Source organism: Dama dama, chromosome 19, assembly GCF_033118175.1.
Source record: "Dama dama isolate Ldn47 chromosome 19, ASM3311817v1, whole genome shotgun sequence".
Classification (NCBI taxonomy): domain Eukaryota; kingdom Metazoa; phylum Chordata; class Mammalia; order Artiodactyla; family Cervidae; genus Dama; species Dama dama.
In genome coordinates, this window is record NC_083699.1 from 73,598,939 (window position 1) to 73,610,045 (window position 11,107).

General features: G+C 59.4%; 1 protein-coding gene across 2 annotated transcripts; it reads left to right on the plus strand.

The window, feature by feature from the left end:
* On the plus strand, positions 1-10,764 carry CFAP410 (cilia and flagella associated protein 410). 2 transcript variants are annotated; one of them, XM_061167466.1, is made up of 7 exons: positions 1-235; positions 2,007-2,025; positions 3,395-3,441; positions 5,956-6,185; positions 6,359-6,530; positions 7,399-7,489; positions 9,562-10,764. In XM_061167466.1, the coding sequence occupies exons 1-7, from the start codon at positions 159-161 to the stop codon at positions 9,691-9,693; spliced, it is 768 nt and encodes a 255-aa protein (XP_061023449.1). In that variant the 5' UTR covers positions 1-158; the 3' UTR covers positions 9,694-10,764. The 2 variants fall into 2 exon arrangements, with proteins under 2 accessions (XP_061023449.1, XP_061023448.1); XM_061167465.1 differs by having other exon boundaries at positions 4-235; positions 7,396-7,489.
* The last annotated feature ends 343 nt before the right edge of the window (positions 10,765-11,107 follow it).

An 11,107-nucleotide genomic window follows, 5' to 3' on the forward strand; every position in this document is an offset into this window, starting at 1 on the left:
CTGCACTCGCGCCGGCCCGTCCCCTCACAGGGGGCCAATGGGCTCTCAGGACGCGCACCTAACGACGCGGGCCCCGCCCCTTGGAGACGCGCGCCGGCCTGGCCAACATCCGCCGAGGTAGCGAGAGGTTTGAGAGGCGTCTGGGGTCCTGGCGGGCCATGAAGCTGACGCGGAAGATGGTCCTGTCCCGGGCCAAGGCCTCGGAGCTTCACAGCGTGAGGAAGCTCAACTGCTGGTGAGGACCAGAGGCCAGAGCCCGTCCCGGCGCGTCCTCCCCGCTGCCCGGCAACCCTTCCCCGGACCCCCGCCCTGGGGCAGGACTGGGAAGAACTTTCTAGGAATGGAGACCCCTGTCCAGAACCTCCGCCCTGGAACGGGGACCCCTGCCCGCCACCTCTTCTCTGGAGCGGGGCCTGCAAGGGCCTGCGGAGGATGCAGAGGGGTTTGGAATGGCGGCGGGGGGGGCGGGGGGGGGACACCTGGGCCTCACCTTCCTGGCCCATGTCTGGTCCGCCCAGCCTTTGGGAGGTGTTGCATAAGCTCAGGGGGCCTTTGGCAAGACCATTCCAGAATTTTCGTCCCTCCTGACCGGTGGTGTTTCACACACAGCTCCAAACCTGCCCTCCTCGGAATTCCCTTGAAGACTGGCTCTTGGGCTTCTAGATGGCTATAGTGGGGCAGACAGTTCTCTGTAGAGAGGTGTCTTTTCTGAAATTGCCAGCAGTCCTGGGAGCCAAGCCTGCTGATGAGATGGGAGATCAAGGTGGTTAACACCCTTTCTAGGGCAAAGAAAGGAAACTGAAACTCCAAAGTGATGCTTCAGTAAACACTGTTGTAATTGAGCCCTGGGTAGGGATGCGTTGTCCCCACTGTCTTGGAGGTAATGGTTAGAGATACAGGTGCTTTGGCGTCAGTGCAGCCTCAAAGACAGGGTGGCCAGGGCTACCTAAGCCAAGGAAGGACCACGAGTGCTCCTGGAACTCCTGAAAGGTCTGCCTGTGTTCACTGGGGACTCCAAGCAGGGCACCGAGTGCCTCCGTGCCCTGGACAGTTCAGCTGGCACTCAGCCAGAAGCGGGTGATCCTCCTGCTGGTTTTGGGCAGATCGACTGCAGTGAGATCTGCCTGCTCATTAAAAGCCTTTCTCTTTGCCCCGCACATCTGGTATTTTGGCCACAGCATTCCTGTCATTTGTTTTCAACAATGCATGCCTTTGTTCTGCGTGAGCAGTCAGCCTTCCCCTCAGGAGGGAGGCACAACGACCCCATTTCAGGCTTTCTGAAGTGTGTTTCATAAATCATAAGTTCAGCCTTTGAACGTGTCCTGTTACAAAGACTCCCTTGTTTATCTGTTAGTCAGGGAATTATTCCTGGGCACGCAGCCTTGAGAATGAGTAAGTCTTTGTGTCCTTCAGATGGGGCAGCCTCTGCCACTGCTTAGTCTGAAGAGGAGCCGCCAGCATCAAATCGTTTTGTCCAAAATCAACCAGGAAATGATTTTGGGCACCTTTGTCAGTTATCTGGGAAAGTTTTCTTTTACTTTGTCATTGAAATCATAGACGCTTTTTTTTCCTCACGTATAGATTATTTTTTAAAAACTCAGGTATTTAATTTTTGGCTGTGCTGGGCCTTTGTTGCTACATGCAGGCTTTTTCTCTAGTTGTGGCAAGCGGGAGCTATCCTCTAGTTGTAGTACGTGGGCTTTTCTCATCACAGTGGCTTCACTTGCGGAGCACAGGCTGTAGGCACCTGGGCTGCAGCTCATGGACTCTAGAGCACAGGCTCTATAGTTACAGTGCACAAGCTTACTTACATGTGGAATCTTCCCAGACCAGGGATGGAACCCATGTCTCCTGCACTGGCAGGCAGATTCTTATCCACTGTACCACCAGGGGAGTCCAAAGTCGTAGACTCTTAAAGTTTGTAGACGTTTGTCATTAATTTTTGTTTTTAGTTTTTTTATTCAGCTTTGATAAACTAAAAGTGCATATGTCTTTTCTCTCCCCAGGGGCAGCCGTCTCACTGATGTAAGTACCATGCTGATCATCTCCAAATGGTCCCTGATCCCTGGGAGGAGGGTTAAGTGGACAGACCCACACCTATCCCATCCAGGCCCCCGTCCATTTGTTACTTTAGCAGCTTTAGTAAGGAAGAACCACTTGTGAAAAGAGGTTCTGTAGCCCCAAGTTAATTCTGAAATCCCTTCACACATCCTCCTGCGGATGAGAAGCAGGCCTCACAGAGGAGGGGGCTAATCCAGGATGCAGACCTCTCCCACCTGAGGAAGGGCACCGTGGGCTTGGTTGACTTTTAAGGAGCAGTGCACTTGGCTTGGGGGAGGGGGTCTTTTTTAAATTTTTTAATAGGTTCTTGGACTTCATGTCCCTAAGGAGTTTCCTCACTTCAGCCCCTTCCCTGGTCAGATCCATCTTCACCCCCTATTCCCATGGCAGGAATAGATGAGGGCCGGGCAGGGGCAGAGAGAGGAGCTGGGCAGAGCTGAGTGTCTGTGACTCGTTTTCTTCCAAACTCCAACCCCCACCCCCACCCCCCAGTCCTGGGATGAATGTCTCCAGCTCACACCGAGTGTGGTGCCCAGCAGTTGGTTCTTATTGACTTCTGTTTTGGAACTTGAACTGTACCTGTCCTGAAAAGCAAAGTTGGACATTCTGAGTGTCCGAGCCCTCCAGAAAAGCCTGTTGCACCTGATTCTGTAACGGCAAAAACAAAGCAAAACACTACTATAGCAGAAAATAGATCCACTGGAAATGTGAAGCATTCTGACCAGACAGCTTGTTGATGTCAGGAGGCCCCTCTGGCCCCATGCCCGCTGTCTGGCAGACACACACACACATATTCGGGGCTCCACTGCTCATCAGCCTTGCAGGTTACAGGGTCTTCGTGGACCAGCTTGTGCCCCACTGCCCCTTTCCCCTAAGTCAGTGTTAACACGTTCTCACGTCTAGTTTTGAGCCTGTCTCCATATCAGAACAGCTCTGTTGGCAAGAAGGGGCTTCTGTCCTTTCTTTGGATGTCAGGGACAGTAGAGAGAAAGGTTCTCTGTCCATTGAGATCTCCTCACTGAGATCCTTTGAGGATATCTACAGTTAGGAATGCCCCATCTCGATGGCTGGCAGCATTTGGTGGTAATGATGCTGGTTGGAGTTGTGGAGAGGGTGCCATCTCTCCATCAGGCAGAGGGGACGTCTAGGCTGCAGAGGAGAGTGGGCTGCAAAGCCCTGCGTGTTCCTAGTTGGGAGGGGGGAGGCTTCTCCACTTGGGCCCTTGACAGGGGTTGGGCAGCAGCTCCCCCTGGGTTCTCTTGGCTGCTGGAGAGGTGTGATGTCACATGCCAGCATCCTGTGATGTTTGCAGTCACTTTCTTTTCCTTTGTAGATCTCCATTTGCCGAGAAATGCCCAGCCTGGAAGTGATCACCCTCAGGTACTGAACCCCGGCTGGCCATCCCTCCTAAGTCACCAGGGCTGGAAGATGAGGAGAGTGTCCATATCCCTCCCATGGGCTGGTCAATAACCTAAATAACTGATTATCCTTTGATAACTCCCAACTGTGGTCTGGGAGGGCTGCTTCTGCAGGCCACACCGAGGTGGCACCAGGGCTTAGCTGCTCCTTAGCTCTGCTCTCCTTCCTGGAGGGCACCCAGGCCTCCCCCTGAGCTTTCCCCGCCTGTCCCGGGGTCATGGGGTGCCGCCCAGAGTGGCTGTGTCTGTCCCAGCGCCCCCAGTGCCAGCCTTGTCTCCCTCCTGGCTCCATCAGTGCCCGGAGCTCTGCCAACTTCCTGCACCGCATCGTCTGTCCTTGATAATAGTTACTGTTCCAGGGTCATACACCTTTTAACAGACTAAGGAAACCTTGAATGAGCCAAATGCTGCCTTTGGGGCTCCAGGCTCCAGGTGGGGTGGGGGCATTTGGAAGGTGAGGGAAAGAGGAAGTCTCTTCCCACCTGAACTCTGCCCACCCACTCTGGGTCTGTGGAGGAGGCTGCCCCTGCAGATGCTGGAGTGCTTTCTGCAGGTCCCCACATGTAAACCATGTGGAGATTGAAGCGCTGCAATGAAGGCTAACTCCTTGCTTGGCAGCTCAGAAGGTCTTGGGACTTGCCCTGTGTGTGGGGTCGTGTGGGGTCGCAGGCCCTGGTTCCCATGCAGGTCCTGAGACTTACCTTCCCCATCACACTGGCCACCCTGTCCTTCCTGAGACCCCGCTTGTCCTTTGTGCCTTCGAGGGTCACCCTGGGTGCCTTCTGCCACCCACCTTGTGCTCACCCACCCCCAGCCCTGACCTGACAGGCTGGGGCTGGCACCTGCTTGCAGGATGAAGGAATGAATGAAGGAGTGGGCCTGGAGCCCCCTTCCCTGCCTGGGCCCAGCTCGGCCCTTGTGCCTCAGCTCCCCCAGCTGTAAGATGGTGACTGTAGAGGTGGGAGGCGAGGAGGAGGCGATGCAGTGGGGAAGACGGAGCAGCCAGTGTGTGCAAGCGCCTGGTGTCTGCTGTCACTTACCTGTCATGATTGTCAGTGAAGCTGACAGTCAGGGGGATGTGCGCCTAGAAGGCCTTACCTTTCATTCCCCAAATAGTAGGAAACTTGGAGCAGGCGTGGACTTAACCCCGTCTCTGCCAAGTGCTGTCCGAGGGCTCTGGGGCAAGTCCCCAGCCTCTGAGCCTGAGGCCCCTTGTACCACAGGGGTTCTCATTGCTGCGGCCCGAAGCGGGACAGTGCCCGGGGCTGTGGCCTGGACTTCTAGTCCTGCTGGAACTGGGGGGCCCTGCGGCTAAGCCACCATCCCCAGGCCACTGGGCGGCAGTCCTGTGCGATGACGTTCCCACTCAGTGCCCGTGGGTGGGAAGGCTTAGTCGGGTCTGGCTGCTCTGATGGGATGTCACAGGCATTTGTCCCTCATAGTTCAGAAGCCACAAGTCCAAAACCAGTGTCTGGGGACGGCGCCCTGTCTCCTCACCTGGCGGAAGGTTCGGACAGCTCTGGGGGTCCGTTTCACAAGAGCGCTGGCCCCACCCATGGGGGCCCCGCCTCCTCACACCACTGCACTGGGGGTCAGGATCTCAATGTATGGATCTGGGGACATACAGTGTCCAGTGTATACAGATCCAATGTATGGATCTGTAGCAACAGCAGCCATAGCCCAGTGGTCAAGGAGGGGTCTCTCAGCCCCTGCCGGCTCAAGCCCTCGACCTCACCGAAGCCTCCACCCCGAAGGCTTGTGTGGCTCCCCCATTGTGAGGATCCCAGAGCCTGGGTTCACTTGTGCTGAGACGGTGGCGCCCTTGTCCCGCTGCTTCAGTGACAGTGTCAGGTGTGGTGGCAGTGATGCTAGGATGCCCAGCCCAGCATCCAACGGAGAGTGGTCCAGACAGTCTGGCAGGACGGGCAGGTCCCGCACGGCCTGAGGCTTATGGTCAGCCACCCACCTCAAACAGCCTGCATTCATGACTGGTCCATCTGGGTGTGCAGGAGGTGACCCTGCTCTGTCAGCTGAAACCTGCAGGTCTCTGCCTGGTGTCTGGGTGATTTCCTCTTTCTGGTTCGCTCAGTTTAATTCTGTAGTTAATTCTTTTGTGAACATGGGGTTTCGAAGTTCAGTGCTAAGGTCATGGTCGTGTGGGGCTTGAATGGGCTTGCTTAGATTCACCATGGGTTTTCCTGGCTACTGCCCATTTTGGGCTCACTGGTGTGTCCCACGGAGTCCTCAGTCCCCTGTCCTGTCGGGGAGGACTCCCACCCTGACATGGACTCCTCGAAGCCTCAACAGAGTAGGGGCTGCCACTCCCACTGCAGCTGGAGGGTGAAGCTTTCTCTTGGGCCTACGGGTTCCCTTGCCCTCCACCCTAAGGAGAGGGCAGGTGGGTACTGGCTGGCAGCGCTCGTCTGCGTGGTGGGGTGGGGGCCCCGGGCCAGCACTGACGGCCGCGTCCATGCAGTGTCAACAGCATCTCCAGCCTGGAGCCCGTGAGCCGCTGCCGGCAGCTAAGCGAGCTGTACCTGCGCAAGAACCGCATACCCAGCCTGGCAGAGCTCGTCCACCTGAAGGGCCTCCCGCGCCTGCGCGTGCTCTGGCTGGCCGAGAACCCCTGCTGTGGCACCTGCCCCCACCTCTACCGCATGACCGTCCTGCGCACCCTGCCGCAGCTGCAGAAGCTGGACAACCAGGGTGGGTGCCCTTATATCCCCCCCGCCCCATCACAGGTGCCCGAGAGGCCGGCCTGAGGACTGAGCCACCTCTCCAAAGGGGACCGCGCTGAGCCGAGGGGACAGCCAGGCTGGGCCGGGTGGGCTCATGTGCGGTGAAGCCACTGATGCTTCTGCACTGCCCCCCACCCCCAGCTGTGACGGAGGAAGAGGTGTCCCGAGCGCTGATGGAGGGAGAGGAGGTCACGGCCCCCAGCAGAGAGGACTTGGGGAGCAGCCCGCCTGAGCTGTCCTACACCCGAAGTGCTGTGGACGCCACCACTGAGACGACACAGGATCCCCTGAGCCTCGGCGAGGGGGAGGCCAGGTGTAGCCCTGGGGCCTCCCGGCCCTCCCGCGACTGCACTTCCGGGGCTGGGGGTGGGCTGTGTGTGCTTGTTTCTGGTCTGGCTCTGGGCTCCCGCCTGGTGTCAGCTGCATGGCTGAGAGAAGGCTCAGGGCAGGCAGCTCGTGCCAAGTGCAAGACCAGCCCTCCTGGGGAGCAGTGGACTTGGGCAGTGAGCTGGTGGAGATATGGGGCTGGCTGCACGGGAGGGAAGCCCTGTGGCCCTGGCCACCCGAGCCACTGGTCAGGAGTCCTGGGGATGGCAGGGCGTGCAGGCCAAGGAAGGGCCCTTTCTGACCCACAGGGCACCTCAGCTGATGGATGTTTGTGGGCAGAAACTGGACGGGAGAACATGGTGAAGACCATTGTTCTCAGTGGGCCCCAGGCCAGGCATCCACTTGCAAACGAGGGCCACCTGCTGGCTGTCCCGCGGCATGGCAGGAGGGCACATGGCTGTCCTGTGGCGTGGCAGGAGGGTGTGTGGCTCTCCCATGGCGTGGCGGGAGGGCATGTGGCTGTCGCCTGGCAGGGGCAGCTGCAGGCCCCCCTCTGTGTCTGGGGCTCATGTCGTGTGTGTTAGTGCCCCCGTCCTGTGTGAGCTCCGGGGGAGGGAGGTGACCCCAGGGCTGAGAGAAGTCGTGCTGCCCCACCCCCCTGTCCACTGCTCCCAAACCCCAGAAGCAGAGTCTGGAGTGGCGGTTTCCCTGCAGGTGGGCAGGGTCTACTTTTAGGAGTCTTCTGCTCCCTGAGCCCTGGGGCGCCAGGCCTGGACCCACAGATGTGTGGACGGTGAGGGCTGGGCTCCAGTCGCCTCAGGCCTCATGCCCCACTGTCCTCCTCCTGCCAGCAGCGACCAGGGGCAGCTTGGCCTGAAGCCCACGTCCCGGGACCGGTTTCCTCCGTTCTCGCAGCGGGAGGCCACAAGCAGTTGCGCGAGCAGGGTGAGTGTGATGAGGCCACCTGGCCGGAGGTGGCCCTGGTTCCCCCTTCCCAGAATGTGGACAGTGGGGGCTGAGAGCTGAGAGACGGGGCTGGAGACACTGCAGTGAAGCACAAAGCCAGGTCCCAGGGGGTGGGATGCCAGCCATCTGGGTCCAATGTCTGCATCCAGATCTAAGCTGGTCAGACATGGCAAGCAGAGAGGGGGTGCCTGTGTGGGCAGTGGGGTCCCCAGCACAGGGGGCTGTGCCAAGGGCGGGCCCAGGGGGTGGGAAGGTCACTGTGGCAGTGCTTGACCCAGAGAGGTTGCTGCTTGGAAAGAGCCCTTCCGCCTGCTGTCGGAGGTGGGGATGCTCCAGCAGGGGCGGGGGCGGGGCAGGCCTCCACAGCCTTCCCTGTGAGGGTCACGGGTGTTGGCTGAGCTAGGTCACGTGGGCGGCAGGGGTACATCAGTGAAGACCAGCTCCCTCCAGGGTCTCCTCCATCTGCTGCTCGAGTCGCTGCGGCTTGTGCCCGGGCTCGTCCCTGCTCAAGGGCCGCCCTACCTCCGAAGGGCAGAGCTGTTTCTCGCTCCATGTCCTCTGGCCGGCACAGCAGCTTCCCTGTGTGCCCCTCCCCCCAGCAGGTTCGGAGCCATCCCCTGACCCAGTCTTTGGCAGGGAGAACTTGGAGGGGACCTCGCCATCTGGGCACGAGGGGAGGGGCTGTCCGAACAGGACCAGGGTCTGTGGGAATGGCCAGGACCCCCTAGCATCTGCTCCAGCCCCTGCTCGGCCTGACGCACGCCGTAGGGTGCTGTGACCTCCCTGTGGGCTCACAAAGGCCGGCGCCACGTCCAAGCAGGGCTGCCCGAAGCCACAGCAGGGCCTCCTCACTCATTTGTGCAGCGACAGCTTGAAATGGGTGCAGAGTTCACCAGAGGTGCAGAGGTGGACACACAGAGGCCCTGTCCCACCAGAAGGCGTCCCCCCAGGGCTGCGGTGGGTGTGGCCGCGGGCCAAAGGCCGATGCAGAGAGCAGTCAGTGGGCCTGTGGCCAGTCTCCTTCACCCGGCCCTGCCCCAGAGGGCCACTGCCCCCTGGGACCACAGCCTGCTCTTCCGCAAGGTGGCTGTGTGGACAGCTCCGGGTCCCTGCACACACCTTCCACGCGTTTCAGGAGGAGCCCCAGGTGTGTACTGTCGCCGGTGGCAGGTCTGCCCAGCGGCTGGGCTAAGGCCAGGAGCTCCCAACCCCACCCCCATGGCAAGGCCTCTGCCGAGGAGAGTGGACCAGGGTTTGAAGGTGCTGGTTCGACTCCGTGCCTGCTATAGATACATGCAAAAGACTATCGTACCTGCTCAAACAGGATGCTTGCTCTGAAAGCAGAGGACAGAAGGGTCTGGCCCTGCTTCCAGGGGTCCCTGTGGTCACCCAGGTTGGGTGGCCCTATGGCATCCAGCCCCCCACAATCTTCTGAGTGTGGGTGCTAGTGGCCAGGAAGACCTGGGGACATGGGCAGTTAGTGAGATTTGAGGGAGCAGGAGCCTTAGGGCGTTGCAGATGCCAGGGGCCAGCATCCCAAGCGGGTCCACATGGGCCACATGCTCTGATTTGTGGCCATCCCTCCAGTCATCCCACAAGAAGGATCAGCTCAAAGAGCCCCTTCGTGTAAAATCTTTCCCGGATTTTCCCAGTAGAAGTGGTGTTTCCCTGCTCAAATGCAGGTGGAACCCAGGTGTGGTCATGTGAACGTGTGTGCTCATCACACACTAACCCCATGTGCATTTGAGCACATGTTACTGATCACCTGCTTCTGATCTCTGCTCCATTGCTGACCAGCTGTGTGATGAGGGCCCATTACTCAGCCTCTCTGAGCCTCAGGGCTGTGAGCAGGAGGTGAGTCAGTTCGTAGGAAGTCCCTGCAGGCGGCAAGCGCTGTACCCCAGCCACGGCCACGGCTTCTGTCCGCCTGGGTCTGTCTGGAAGGCTGCCCCTCTGAAGGCTGTGCTCTGGTGATGTGTGTGTGTGTGTGTATAGTGTGGGTGGCCCAGTGTCACAGATGTGGCTCTCAGGCAGTGACTCTCTGTCCCCAGAACAACATCCTGACAGCCATCCTGATGCTGCTGCAAGAGCTGGACATCGAGGGACTGGAGGCCGTCCACCAGACCGTGGTCAGCCGGCTCCAGAGCCTGCACAAGCAGGAGTTGCAGGAGGACATGGAGTGACCCCAAGTCAGCGGGACCCTGCGCTGAAGCCCAGTGTCTTCCCGAACCTGGGAAGGGGGCTCCCAGCTGCAGCCTCTGGGGACAACCCCAGGCTGAGCCCAGGCACAGGGCTGCATCCCTGGGAAGCCAAAATCTTGTTGCAGATGGCACCCGGCAGGGGCAGGAGAGGCTGCTGGGTAGACCGCCCTGTGCCCTCTGCTGGGTGGGTCATGGCTGGGTGCCTCCTGTCTCCCAGGACCACCTTCGTGTGGCTCCTCCTCAGGGTGGGCTTTGCGGCCATCCTAATAAATGCTTTCCCGAAGTCTGGTGTGGGAGCAGGCGTGTCCTCCATGACAGGTTCACTCTTGTTAAGGTGAGGGCATTGCTCACGTGTTTTCTCCATGCCAGTTGTGACTCGGTCACGGGATGGATTTCTGTCAACCTCAGGGAACTTCGAGAATGAAGGCAGCTGTAGGGACAGGCCGCCTGCTGCCTCCAGGACATCTTGTCTGCAAGGCACTTTGTGTCCATTGTCAAGAGCCCCACACGATGCAGGGGTCTATGCTGCCCCTGCATGAGGGGCTAGACGACGGGGACCCAGTCAGAAGCAGCAGCTGGGTGGGAAGGGACAGCTTCCTTAGGTTTTCTTCTGTTGGGAAGCATTGCTGATGGGGAAACCGTGGTCCCAGGGGCTGTCCTGGGGCCACAGTGCAGTGGGAGGAGGGGCCGTCTGACCCGTTAGGGAGTGCCTGCCTGTTCTCGCTGGGTTGGAAGTGACGGGCACTGGCGTCCAGTGGGATCTGAGGGTCCACAGACCCAAGGGGAGCTGGCTGAGCACCTGGAAGACCCCTGACTCCGGGAAGAGGGAGCTGCACCCACTGAGGCTCATCTGCCCTGGGAGCCCCGGGGAAGGCGTGGTTCATCTGTGGGGCCCCCTGTAGTTCTCAGGGCAGGGGTGGGCTCTGGCCTTGGGCAGTGGGGACTCGCCACGTGGGGGCATCCAGAACGGATGGCCACTGCCGTGCACGTGCCTTCTCTTGTAATTATGAGATGTTGGATGCTCTCAATAAAGTCCATCCTGATGAGAACAAGCTGGATGTGTTTGTGTGATGTTAACACCCTCCCTCTCCCCACCCCCCAGGCACTGCTCACACCCACCACGCCAGCCCCATGACCTGGTACACCTCAGCTGGGGACCCTTGACTTGCACCCTGGTTGGAATGAATACCTGCCTCAGCCCCTTGACTCTTCATCACCCCCACATCCCACCTCTGACTCCCTAGTCAGGGCCTCCCGTCAACTCACTTGGTCCCACTCACAGCCACCTGCCTACTCTGCCCTTTTGAAGCCCTCAGGCTGGACTGAGGACAAAGCGCTTCTACCCCTGGCCTGGATCCCAGGTCTCCGATCGTAAATGTTCAGGTCACAGCCCCTA

Bases quoted from the DNA above. Each gene is read 5' to 3' on its own strand.
- CFAP410 (XM_061167465.1), top strand. From the start codon at position 159: ATGAAGCTGACGCGGAAGATGGTCCTGTCCCGGGCCAAGGCCTCGGAG. The intron at 6,186-6,358 runs GTGGGTGCCCTT...CCCCACCCCCAG, and splicing joins GCAGAAGCTGGACAACCAGG to CTGTGACGGAGGAAGAGGTG. The intron at 6,531-7,395 runs GTGTAGCCCTGG...TCCTCCTGCCAG, and splicing joins CTCGGCGAGGGGGAGGCCAG to CAGCGACCAGGGGCAGCTTG.